Source organism: Anguilla rostrata, chromosome 10 (assembly GCF_018555375.3).
Source record: "Anguilla rostrata isolate EN2019 chromosome 10, ASM1855537v3, whole genome shotgun sequence".
In the NCBI taxonomy this organism is placed as follows: Eukaryota; Metazoa; Chordata; class Actinopteri; order Anguilliformes; family Anguillidae; genus Anguilla; species Anguilla rostrata.
This window is the reverse complement of record NC_057942.1, coordinates 1,409,904-1,422,770: the sequence shown is the minus strand read 5'-3', so window position 1 is coordinate 1,422,770 and position 12,867 is coordinate 1,409,904. Positions and strand designations below refer to the sequence as shown.

The 12,867-nt window shown below is 53.9% G+C and overlaps 1 protein-coding gene across 1 annotated transcript in view; it reads right to left on the bottom strand.

Annotated features, from left to right (window-relative positions):
- The window catches only part of LOC135264609 (probable E3 ubiquitin-protein ligase HECTD4), a 54,951-nt gene that overhangs the window by 28,789 nt on the left and 13,295 nt on the right, over window positions 1-12,867 (bottom strand). Inside the window, exons 6-26 of the mRNA XM_064353345.1 lie at window positions 12,060-12,168; window positions 11,511-11,649; window positions 11,091-11,261; window positions 10,636-10,828; window positions 10,189-10,350; window positions 9,773-9,886; window positions 9,296-9,436; window positions 8,046-8,281; window positions 7,523-7,665; window positions 7,248-7,318; window positions 6,978-7,083; window positions 6,491-6,611; window positions 5,640-5,768; window positions 4,806-4,930; window positions 3,471-3,624; window positions 3,242-3,345; window positions 2,809-3,013; window positions 2,278-2,397; window positions 2,089-2,193; window positions 1,584-1,747; window positions 1,004-1,252 (exon numbers count right to left, since the gene is read on the bottom strand). Of these exons, the coding sequence (XP_064209415.1) occupies window positions 1,004-1,252; window positions 1,584-1,747; window positions 2,089-2,193; window positions 2,278-2,397; window positions 2,809-3,013; window positions 3,242-3,345; window positions 3,471-3,624; window positions 4,806-4,930; window positions 5,640-5,768; window positions 6,491-6,611; window positions 6,978-7,083; window positions 7,248-7,318; window positions 7,523-7,665; window positions 8,046-8,281; window positions 9,296-9,436; window positions 9,773-9,886; window positions 10,189-10,350; window positions 10,636-10,828; window positions 11,091-11,261; window positions 11,511-11,649; window positions 12,060-12,168 (3,061 nt within the window). The remainder of the gene's footprint in view (window positions 1-1,003; window positions 1,253-1,583; window positions 1,748-2,088; window positions 2,194-2,277; window positions 2,398-2,808; window positions 3,014-3,241; window positions 3,346-3,470; window positions 3,625-4,805; window positions 4,931-5,639; window positions 5,769-6,490; window positions 6,612-6,977; window positions 7,084-7,247; window positions 7,319-7,522; window positions 7,666-8,045; window positions 8,282-9,295; window positions 9,437-9,772; window positions 9,887-10,188; window positions 10,351-10,635; window positions 10,829-11,090; window positions 11,262-11,510; window positions 11,650-12,059; window positions 12,169-12,867) is intronic.

The following is a 12,867-nucleotide window of genomic DNA, read 5'->3' as shown; positions in this document are numbered from 1 at the left end:
GCCCAGCCTGCAGAACCCGCCGCCTCACACACCAGCCCAGCCTGCAGAACCCGCCTCACACACCAGCCCAGCCTGCAGAACCCGCCGCCTCACACACCAGCCCAGCCTGCAGAACCCGCCTCACACACCAGCCCAGCCAAGAATATCCGCTGCGTCTCCTACACACAGACTGCAGAGTTTTCACACGTGAAAATGAAGTGAAGACTCAAGACTATCGGGTCCCGCAGTTTGTGTACACTGTTGAGGAAACTGGTAAAACTGCTAAACTGTTAAAACTATAAAAAAAACTCATGAAAACTGAAATCACACTCAAATATGCTGGTGATATCTCCCCCGCATTTACCGCATTATTGTTGGAATGCATATCATGTATCACACAATGTTCCAGAGGCAAAATTTCAAAGACTATCATCCCACGGAAGTGCCCTGACCCGGCAGGTCAAAGGAGAGACAGGCCACTCCAAACGCCACTCCACCTTCTATTTCTGGCAGGACGCATCACTCTCCCTCGCTCTCTAACCCCCAGCTTGTCGTTTGTCACTCTCCCTCTCTTCCTGTTCTCCGGAGCGACGGCACAGGGCACCCGGGGTCAAACACAAGCGGTTACCATGGAGACGCGTTAATTAACTGCAGGGGAGCGGAAGACCCCGTCTGAGGTACGAATGCGACAGACAAAAAATACTGTCACTGGGACACTGGACAACAGGATGAGCAATATACTGCATACGTTTAAAATCACTCTTGCTGAATCCTGCAGAATCTCTACGGGAACATACACAAAAATAAAAATGCACAAACATATGAAATATGTTTTTCGTCTGATTGTTAGTGTAATAAAATTGTCTTTAAAAATTGCCAGTAATCTACGGGAAGATTTGCTGGTAACTGAAGTGTTTTTGTGATAATTGTCTGACCCAGGTTGGGTTAGGGTTAGGGGTCAGGGGTCAGAGTTAGGTACGGCCCGTTGCTGAGCGAGGAGGCGGAAAGTGGGCGGGGCTCTTACTTGATGCTGGGCCGGAACTGCGGCCGCGCCCTCCCCGAGACCTCCCGCAGCCGTCCCATGATTCCCGGGGGCAGGCGGATGCGCGGCAGGTCGAAGTAGGCCCCGGGCATCAGCCCCGGCGGGGGTATCAGCACGTCGGTGGGGTAGATGAACTCCCGGTCCTCCTCGATGGTCAGGGGGGGCAGCGGGGAGGGGCTGGGCGTCAGGGCGGGGGAGATGGCGCCGTTAGCCTCCACCTGCCACTGGCACCTATAAGACAAAGAGCAGTACAGCAGTGTTAGCGTTAGCATGTCAAACAGGGAGAACAATACAGTACCATTAGCGTTAGCACCTCTAACAGGGCGAACAATACAGCACCGTTAGCATTAGCATGTCTAACAGGGAGAGCAGTACAGCACCGTTAGCATTAGCAGTACAGCGCTGTTAGCATTAGCGCTTCTAGCAGGGAGAGCAGTACAGCCCCGTTAGCATTAGCAGTACAGCGCTGTTAGCATTAGCGCTTCTAGCAGGGAGAGCAGTACAGCCCCGTTAGCATTAGCAGTACAGCGCTGTTAGCATTAGCGTTGTCGGGCGGGCTGACCTCTGCAGCAGCTTGGAGCAGAGCAGGTCCTGACAGGCCTCCTCCTCGCGGGTCAGCTCCGGGCCGTGGTACAGGATCCGCAGCATGGAGCAGGCCAGAACGGACAGGCCCAGCGCCAGGTCTGCCAGAAACGGCAGCCCCCCCGACACGTCCTCCGAGGACTCCTGCACGGGGGGGGGGGGGAGCGAGGGAAGATTGGAAAGGAAGAGGACGTGGATAAAGAATGACAAGGAGAAAAAATAGTGAAAAAGGGGATCGTAAAACCAGAGAGACCAAGAAGGAGGAGGAATATCCAGACAAAGAAGAGAACAACTAAGAGGTAGAGTCAGTGCAGACTGACCAGAAACACACACCTCACTGCGTTCATTCCCTTTCTGCTTTTACCCATAAACCCCTGCAGCGCAGCCAGACTACTCCACCCAATCAGCGCTCAGCGCTCGGGGCCAACCCCAATCCCCCCCACCTCCCCCCGACGGCGTGCGGAACCCGGCTGCATCCTGGTTACCTGGGCGCGGACCGTGCAGGAGAAGCCCCACATGGCCTTGTCCGGTGTGTTGTGCTCCCGCCCACTCCGCATCTCGAAGGAGAAGGTGACGGTGTCGCCCTCCACCTGAAGCAGAGGACTCTGGGTAAGACTGCGTGTGAGGCGGGGTGGGGTGAGGGGGTGTGTGCGGCTGCTCGGGGGGGTCCCCACCTTGACCAGGTCTTTGGGCCAGCCGGTCCCCAGCACGCTGCGGCTGCCGTAGCCCAGGGTGTTCCCGCCGTACTCCGTCACCTTGCGGCTGTTGGTGTTGGGCCCGGCGTAGATCACCAGCTGCAGGGACAGCAGCGCAACGCTCTCAGCGCACAGGAGCACAGTCAGCAGAACCGCACTCCTCCATCACACCGAGCGTGATTTACACTGGGGTTTTACAGCGTGAGGGTCTGACTGTGCTGCTAGCAGCCGAAGGGGGGGGGGTGGGGGGGGCAGGTTCAGCTGCGCAGCCATGCTCCATCTGCAGCCCCAAGGCTAAGAGCTGAATGCGTAAATCAGGACTGCAGACAGCAGCAGTGCGAGTGCCTTCAGTGAAAATACAGGCGCACTACTGCAAGTGAAGGGCTGAGTGCGGGGGTGGCAGGGCGGGGCCTACCTTGTAAGAGTCATACTGTGAGTGTGGGAGGGGCAAAAGGGGCAGGATGGGCAGGATGGGGCAGATGGGACGGGGCGGGACAGGGCGGGGCCTACCTTGTCGTAGTCGTACTGGGAAGAGCAGCGGGGGTCGAAGCGCAGGTACAGGCAGCGGGCCCCGGGGATGTGCACCGTCTCTTTGAACTTGTAGTTGTCCCGCACAGGGTGCACCGTCTCCACCGTCTTCCCCGCGGCCCAGGGGGCGGGGATCTTCAGCCCCGTCAGGAACCCCGGCTCCTCCCTCTCCTCCAGCGTCCGCAAGCTGGGGGTAACCCAGGAAACGGCCCTCAGCGTTACCATGGTCACGGACCTGCCCGTATGGGGGCCTACTGCACTGCACCAAGCACAGGCTAACACAGGCTGGTACTGTGTCACCCTCCGTGTGTCTACCCTGGTTATTCTCTATTAACCTTCTACAGTCACATTTCACTTCTGTTTTTCTGCATGTTGAGGCTCTGTGAGCTCCACTCAATCAGGGCTGCAGTACTACCTGTCATCCACAGGGGGCAGCTTTCCCCTCTGGCCAGCGGATCCTCCGGCCAAGGCGGCCCCGTCGCTGAAGAGAGGGGACTGGGTCTTCAGCAGCAAGGCAGTCTGGGAGAACACAGCAGAGCACAGGGACACCGTCACCTTCATGTTTACAGGGACGATCGTCCACTATGATCAACCGAGCTTGAAACACGACCGAATGCGGTGGTTAAAGCGGGTGGCGCCCCCACCTGGCTGGTGTACAGCACCAGCTGCACCAGCTGCGGCATGAGCACGTCGGCCAGGGTCAGCGTCTGCAGGTTGGGGTGCATCAGCGAGGTCAGCAGCACCGGCAGCAGGTGGCCCAGCATGGTCGCCTTGGTTACCTGCTCCAGACCCTTCAACCTGGAGGGGAGGGGGGAGGGGGGGGGGGGGGGGGGGGGAGTGGCAGGAGAGGGAGAGAGAGATGCGGGCCTCTGTGACATCACAATACTCAACCACTGATTTAGACCCCAGCAGAGTGTCAAACGGAGGACGTTCCGCGCAGTCGCTGTCCGCCGCGACGGAAAAGCGTCACTCAAACGGAGCCTTGGGTACCGCCCAACCCCCTCACACCAGCCTTCCCAAGTCACAGTGTGACTGGCACAGTGTGTCTCTGTGTGTCTGGGTCTTCAATTCTATCGCTTTTTTAAATGAATCACGCTTAACTGCCCTGCTAAATGGGGACTGATCTGGATCTGATCTGATTTCTCCTGAGGGTTAGCAATTTGAGATTACTTTCTGAAAGACTTGTGATTGCCTTGATTGTATATAACAAAAAATAGAGAGCACATCTATTAATGTCTGGCAGCTAAATCAGTCCAAAGCAGCAGTATCAATTAATCAAGCTTAATTAGCAAGAAAGGTACAAACATATGAGTGAATGCATAATTAATCATAATAATTAAACTGAACACAAATTTTCTTTTTAATTATTACATAAGCTAAACTGTGAAGTTAAGAAGCATGTTCTCCCTCATATTTTAATACACACAGAAGCAGACATTTGTTTTGCAGGTATTATAACAGTCAAATGTCAAAATGTCAAATCCATATAACAATTCGATCAAGTATTCAATCAGACGTGCTTATTTGAGCCAAATCAACATTCACTTCAGAATTCAATCAGGGTGACTATTTAAATACAAATCAATTATTCAATCAAAAGCTCAATCGGATCTTTCTAATTAAGCCAAATCAGTATTCAACTCAAAGCTTAATTAGACCTGATTCATTGAGCCATAATAGTATTCAACTGACAGGTCAATCAGGTCTGATTAAGCGAGCCAAACTGAACAGAGCGGGCCTCCTGGACCAGAGCTGAGAGACTTAAAATGTAGGCCACATCTGAACAGCTTATCAAACCACATTCAGCTCAAAGAATGGAGGAGTCGTCTGGTCAAAGTCAGAAGCGTTACGTTTGCTCTCTCCCCCTGGAGGAGTCAGGAGGAGGGAGGAGGAGTGGGAGGGAGGGAGGCGGAGGGAGGAGGAGTGGGAGGAGACGAAGACGACGTGGGACAGGTGTCTCCAGGGTGTGCGGCAGGTACCTGTTCTCCCGATCGGCGATGTCGCTGTTGATGAGGGCGGTGGTGACCTGCTGCAGGGTCTCCAGAACCTCGTCACAGCCCACCAGGATCTTAGCAGCCAGAGACAGGATGCTGGTCTGCAGGTCCTGGACACGCAAACGTGTACACACACACACACACACACGCTCACACAACGCACGCACGCATACGCACACACACACATGCACACGCACCCACACACACACACACGCATATGCACGCACACACACACACACACACACACGCGCATACGCACGCACACACACGCGCATACGCACGCACACACACATGCACACACACATGCACACACACACACACACACGCACGCACACACACGCGCACACGCGCACACACGCGCACACACGCGCACACACGCGCACACACGCGCACGCGCACGCGCACGCACACGCACACGCACACGCACACGCACACGCACGCACACGCACACGCACACACACACACACACACACACGCACACACGCACACAAAGGCAGAAGCACACACACGCTTCTGTAACCGCAAACACTTTCCCCAGCTGAACAGAGATGATGTTAAACCATCAAGGGAACGTCACTGCAGGAATTTTACTGTCACAGTCAGCTCTTATCACAAAGCAGGAGATCAGAGAAAACACAAACAGACACGCAAAAGAAAGCTTCTGAGAAGTCTCTTCACTCAGCTACAGCGCAGAGCTCCCAGAAGCCACTGCTGCAGCCCGCTCTCGGGGGGGGGATGCGGGGGGTAATTAAAGGGGAGGCGGGGGGTAATTAAAGGGGAGGCAAGACGGCAGAATGGGAACTTAAAGGGGATGTTTACCTGTACCTTCATTGTTTCCCCTTGCAGGGAGCTGTCGCTGTCATCGCCGTCGTCGGGCCGGATCAGAACCGTGTTGCTGAGCAGGTGGTTCTGAACGGCCATGAGGTAGCGGAGGCTGGGAGAGGCCACCTGCACGGGCGGGGCGGGGGGCGGGGCGAAACAGGGCGGGGCAACACAACTGGGTGAAATGCATCAGAAACCTGCTGGTACTTCTGGTGTAAAAGGGATAACACATTTCCAAGCATCTGAAGCAGGTCTGAGAGACAGGCGGGTCAGAGTTATACCCGCGATGCGTACGAGAGCTCTTCCTGTGTGTCCTTACTCACACAAACCCAATGAGCCAGCACTCTGCAGAAAATCAATGCCAGCACTCAACACTCAGATGGGACGGATGTTCAAGGTCACCTTGGGTCCGTGACTAAGGGAAGCAGGCTAGGGCTGGACGCTCGCAGGATGTGTCAATCAAACACACAACATGGACCAGCGGACCATGGACTCAGTCGCAAGCAAGCCCAAAAAAAACTCTGTTCGCTGGCTTAATTCACAAATTTTGACTTGCAATCTGACTTCTGAACAGACGTAGCTGGAGTAGGAGTCCGTTTTGTTTCAGCGAACTGAAATTAAATTACTCTGATTGACCGATATTTATAACAACATTATGGTCATTTTCCAGAAGTGACGGAAATAAACTGACATAAAACATTATGGAGTAAGTTAAGGGACCACAGGACGCCAACAATACTGATACTGGTACAGCACAGAGCGGGTCACCCTGGCAACAGTGAACAGCACAGAGTGGGTCACCCTGGCAACAGTGAACAGCACCGAGCGGGAGAGAGCAGCTCACGCACCGGCACGGTGGAGAGCAGCTTTTGGAAGTCGTCCTTGGAGACGGTCTGACACTTGGTGATGAGCAGGCAGGACTCGCGCACCACCGTCTTCAGAATGCAGTGCAGCAGTTCATCACTGAGCCTGCAGGGGGCGCACAAGGTCAGGAAAAAGCAGAGCGAGAGACAGACATCAATCAAGCAGCCACAGAAACACACTGCAATGCAAAGAGACCGCTGCAAGCCTGGTCACATGACGTGGAGCCAAAATGGCGAAACGATGGGCCAGTATTTCCACTCTGCCACAGACGATGAAGGAAACTCAGTTTAGTTTTTTTATCGCTATTCTCATTTCTGTTCCACTCATTAGTAGTGCACAACATTCACAACTTCGTATTAAAACCTCTTATGCCATTAGGCAAATAAACCCGAAATTAAGCAGGAAAAGATAGAAGTGTTAGAAAGACAGATATGGCAGAGGAAAACAGGAAAACCAGGTGACAGCCCTTACCTGTAATGGTCGTCATCCTCACTCCCGAAACGGTTCTTCTGCAGCTGGTCGGCCAGGTTGTTGAGGATAACGTCGCGGAGCTGGGACAACCCGCTGTTCCGGTCTCCTGGAAACGCATGCGCTTTACTCAGAAACTACACTACCCACAATTCACCAGGAGGCACTGATCAGGCCCTGCTCAGATTATGTTCTGATCAGGCATTTAAACACCGAACTGTGACAGGCCTCATTTTCAGCGCACTGATTGGCTGTTGTTGTTGAGCAGCTCACCTTCGGTCAGAACCAGCTTTAACAGGTTGTTCAGCTCAGTCTCTCCCTGATACAAGATGTTCAACCCCGAGCTTTAACAGAAAATAGAAAAACAATGTTCTAAATGCATTACTATAAACACAACAAGCACCTTTCTGTACTTTAATATCAGTTTAATTCTGTGAGAGAGTGCATAATATGTCTCAGCACGCCTGTGCGTGTGTGTGCGTGAATGTGTGCGTGTGAATTTGTGTGTGTGTGTGTGTGTGTGTGTGTGTGTTAGCGTGCTGCGGTACCTGATAGCCAGGCACACCTCCCCCTGGATCTCGGCTCCTATCTGATCCACGGGGGCCATGAGCAGCTGCCAGAGCAGCAGGCCGGACCGCCGCACGCTCTCCCGGTTCTGCTCCGACTGCGGGTTAAAGAACCTGAACACCACCTGAGCACGGAGGGGTAGAGGAGCACAGTCATCCCTCAGACCCTGTTCACAGGGCACTAAACACAGGGTGCTAAGCACAGAATGTCAGTACCTAACGTGACACGCTAAAGGTGAAGAAAGGATGCCAAACACAGAGACTTAAACTAAACACAGGATGCTAACGTGCTAAACACATAACGCTAACGTGCTAAATGCATAAAGCTAACATGCTAAACACAGGATGCTAACATGCTAAACACATAACGCTAACGTGCTAAATGCATAAAGCTAACATGCTAAACACAGGATGCTAACATGCTAAACACATAACGCTAACGTGCTAAACACAGGATGCTAACGTGCTAAAGACAGGACGCCTGGACTAGGGGACCGGCGCTCACCTGGAACACCACCAGAATGCAGCGGATGATGCAGGTGTCCCCGTTGACCATGGCCTTCTCCATGATGTCGCAGATGCTGCTGAAGTGCTGGGCCTCGATGGGGTGCTGCTTCCCCAGGAAGGCGCCCACGGGCAGGCTGCTGCTGCTAGCGGCTAGCACGTTGAGCTGGTGGATGCACATGGCGCCCACGTGGTGCAGCAGCTGGTTTATCACCTCGCCCGTCGCCACCGTCTCTTCTGTGGGCGTTACGGGAGCAAAAAAATAAAACACTCATCATTTTCAACGTCATGTTCAGACCACTTTCAGATAAAATGAGACAAAAGAGAAGATTAACAGAGAAATAACAAAATAGATGCATAAAAATATAATAATCCAGTTAACATAGAACAGTAGAATACATGAGTATGAGAAAAGTATGCAAATACAGAACAGAAAATATTAGCCTGCTTTGTATTTACATGGTGGAATAAGGACCCTAGACATTGGAACAGTCTCACAGATGAATGAAACCAGACAAAAAATGTTCATAAAATTGAAAAGTTTTCAGTCTAGCCATTCCGCTGGTGAATTAACAATTAACCCTTTTAAAATTGTGTTGATTGTTTGAGGTAAAGACCTCGTTTGCATGGATTTATCGGTTTTCAATCTTAATCCTTACATTCCCTCCCACGTTAAGCACTTGGAGCTGAAATGCATGAAATGCTCCATATAAATGAGGTTACTGTGAGTCGCTCAGGATAGGAACTGCGACCTAGTGCCAGTAATGGGCTCTAATGTAATGACTGAAAAGCAAGCAAATTCAAACTGTCCTTACTTATAACTGAGCACTGTTATCCTGTACAAAGCGTTTGTATAGGCTACGGTTTTAACTATGGTTAAACTGTACAGGACCAGAGCAGCGGTGTACACCCTCGCCCTTGGAGAGGCGCAGGGTCTGCTGCTCCTCGGCTGGTTTTCACCTTGAATTCAGCAGCCAGCGCAGACCCAGGAAAGCAGCCGAGCTGATTTAACTGTGTGATCGGCTGATTTAACTGGCAAACGCAGGGCTGAATAACAGTGAAAACCAGCAGACCCTGTTCTCCAGGGCCAGGGGGGAACACCACAAGACCGGAGCAAGCATTTGCCACCCAAACGCTAACCAGCACTGAAGAAGGGCAATACCAGCTACTCACCACCCACTTAAATTCCCCTTAATGTGGGGATTCACCGATTGGCAGAATGGCAGAGGCCACGCCCCTTTGACCTCTCACCTTTGGGCTCTTTGATGATGTGGCTGACCCCCAGCCTGTGGCACACGTGGTGGAAGGCCTGGTTGCCAGGGTTACACCACTGGTCCATGTAGTCGCTGGAGCAGGTCCAGATCAGGTTGTTCAGGGAGTCGTAGCAGGCCCCTAGAGAGAACGGCAATTTCAGACCTACCCAACCCTCACACCTGCACCTTGCGACCCAGCCAACATGATTACCTACCCAACCCTCACACCTGCACCCTCTGACCCAGCAACCCAGCACACAGGATTACCTACCCAACCCAGCGCACAGGATGACCTACCCAACCCTCACCCCTGCACCTTGCGACCCAGCCAACATGATTACCTACCCAACCCTCACACCTGCACCCTCTGACCCAGCGACCCAGCACACAGGATTACCTACCCAACCCAGCGCACAGGATTACTGACCCAACCCAGACACTTGCACCCCTCGACCCAGCACACAGGATTACCTACCCAATCCAGACACCTGCGCCCCTCGACCCAGCGAGCTGCCTGGGGCGTCGATGAGGTCGGCACGGCTACTGAACTGCCCGTCGGCCAGGCTAAACACCAGACTGGAAGCCAGGACTGGGGAGAGAGAGAGAGAGAGAGAGAGGGGGAGAGAGGGCAAGCAGGCATGGATAAAAAAGAGAACGGAGGAATGGTCAAAAACAGGACTAGGTCACAAAGACAGAACAGTTTCATTCTAAAGAAGGCAAATAAAGTTTGCAAATAAGAGTGCATGGATTTGGGTTTCTCTCAGGGGAAAGACAAGAAGGCAAATAAATTCCAGTCAAATTAAACAGCGGAGAAAAGCAGAATAAAAGCGGGTTAAACTAAACGGCGGGGAGCTGAAAAACAAAATAAAAGCGCGTAACGCTGGCTCGTACTTTTCAGGGAGGACAGGCCGCTGGTGCCCCCGAACAGGGAGCGCGTGGCGGAGCTGCCCGACACCCCCGGGGGCGATGCCAGCATCACCAGGTACGTCCCGCACACGTACATGGGCGTCTTCCGCAGCGTCTTCAGGGAGAGCCCGCAGCTGGTGTTCACCGCTGCAGGGGGAGAGAGGCCTTAACACAGCCCAGCGGTCTCACTCAAACTGTGTCTTCAGTTTCCACAGGGGACAAACGCTGCTCACTCAGGGTCATAAGGCAGGCCAAGGGGAGACATATATGGGGGCAATCCCACCCCGAACCCACCCACGAGAAACACAACCCCCCAGCAAAATATGAAAGAGAGGAATCGTCCTTTAAACAGAGTAAACGGGGACGGGGCGCGAGGCGGGGTGGGATGGGACGGGACCGGGTGGGGTGCGGGGTGGGGCGGTGCCAGCGTACCGGACTGCTCCTCCTTGACGGTGTTGGTGATGGTGGAGCCCGTGAGGGCGGCCAGCGTGGCCGAGTGCGACGCTCGGAAGCGGGACATCCGGCTCAGCAGCAGGTCGTTCAGACACTTGGACGACTCGCCCTCCTTCCGCGTCAGGATCACCCTCTCCTGCAGGACCTCGGCCACGCACAGGCCCGTCTGAGTCTGCCGGGGGTTTCAGAACTACATTACCCAGCATTCCCTACACTTAATGACACATTTCTGTGTGGGAAGCCAAGTTACACTTAATTTGCTGCAGCACATTTCAGAACTACATCTCCCAGCATCTCCCTACAGTGCTCATATTCTATTTCTTATTCCTTTAAAATTTCTCCTCAACTTTGACTCACAAATAAATGCTAACTCGAAAAACCAAATCACCATCATAAACAAACCCACAGCCAGCAGCGGGGAGCGTTGGGCTCACCGTTAGCGTGAAGACGTCCATGAAGACGGAGTGGCCCTTCTGGGTCTTCTCGTTAAGGCTGGCCGGGGACCACACCCAGTACAGGTAGGACCCGTCGGAGCACAGGTGCAGCGTGGTCAGGCTGCTGCCCACGGGGAAGTGGTGGGCGGGCATGGGCACGATCTGACACACCTGCGACACACCCATCGCCACGGTGAGGGCCAATGAAAAACAGCGCTTCTCCACCTTCACAGCCAATACCATGGATACAGCCACTTACACATACACACAGAACTCAGATACGCCACCAGGGCATGATCTACACCAGCCTGGATTCAGCCAACAGAAATCCACAACTCTGAGTCTGAGGTGCAGGGCGGTCAGCGTTTGGGTTTGGGGGTGTGATGGGTGGGGGTTAGGGTCACCGGTCGGGGGGCACACCTGCAGGGTGAAGGGGTCGATGACTTGGCACAGCTGATGGGGTTTGGTGTCGAAGGAGGCGGGCCGGTGGAGGAGCCGCCCGCTGCTGAACACCACCCAGCCAGCCTCCAGCTCCTCATTCCGACAGTACACAAAGCCGCTGGAGAAAGAGAGAGATGTAGAGATATACACACATGTACACACACACACACACACACAGACACATGCACACACACACACACACACACACACACACACACAGACACAGACACGCACACGCACACGCACACAGACACACACACACACATGCACACAGCACACACACATACACATGACACACAACGAACCAATACATTATTTCCCAATTACATGTTAACTACAATACAATTGAGCATGGCAGTCAGTGAAGCACACACACTGGGCACATTTCCAGCCCTCCCTCTTCCTCCTCCTCCTCCTCAGCAGAGCGGCGGTGCTCTGTACCCCAGGGGGAGGACTGGAGGAGTGAGGGGGGGTGGGGGGTGCGGGGGGGAGTATTTTTAGAGCTCCAGCGAGGCCATATCGTATTACCGCAGAGTCCCATGCAGCCCGGAGCCCAGCTTGCTGACCCCCTTCCCAAAGGAGTTGGTGGTGTAGAGATAGAGCCCGTCCGTCGCCAGGCAGCGCCCCAGGTCAGCGTCTTGGGGGGGGGGGGGGGGGAGAGGGCGCAGATCAAACACCGCTTCCTTTTGCCGTCGACAGCCTCTTAACTGCAGCCCCGCCTCCTCCCACAGCCCCTTCATTACCGAAATTACATTAATTACTCTGAGCCTCAACACAGCACTGCCACAGAGCCGTTACAGAGACCCACCTGCAGAGGGCGCAAGTTCCCCTAACCCGCGGATCATCCCCAAACCGCTGCTCTCAAATACGGCACTGAGAAACCCATGCTTCTGCTCTTCCTGAGCTTTCAGGCATTAAAGGCACTGGATGGAATATCCCATCATTTCTCGATTGGTTGAACAGTCACGGATTTAACAGACTGTGTCCCTAAATGGATGGGCTGGATTGGACAGTGGCGCATGTTTCACCGGCTGCCCTTGAGCGTCAGCCAATCAAAGAGCACGGTGGACGAGGCGGGCCCTTGTGATTGGCTGCCTCTGAATGCGGCCTCCTCGGCTCAGGTTGCCCTGCAGAGGGGCTCGATCTGTCCTCTCGTCTCCGGGCCCTGCCAAGGTGACACTAACGATTGAGAGATCGCCGGGCAACGCCGCTGCCAATCACAGCAGGAGCCTCGGGACAAGCCCCGCCCAGCACGGGAGGGTTAACCCTTTCATCTCCAGACCTCGGGTTTGTGGGTAAGGGCCTTTCAGTGAGCTGAAACAAGGACCGAGTGAAG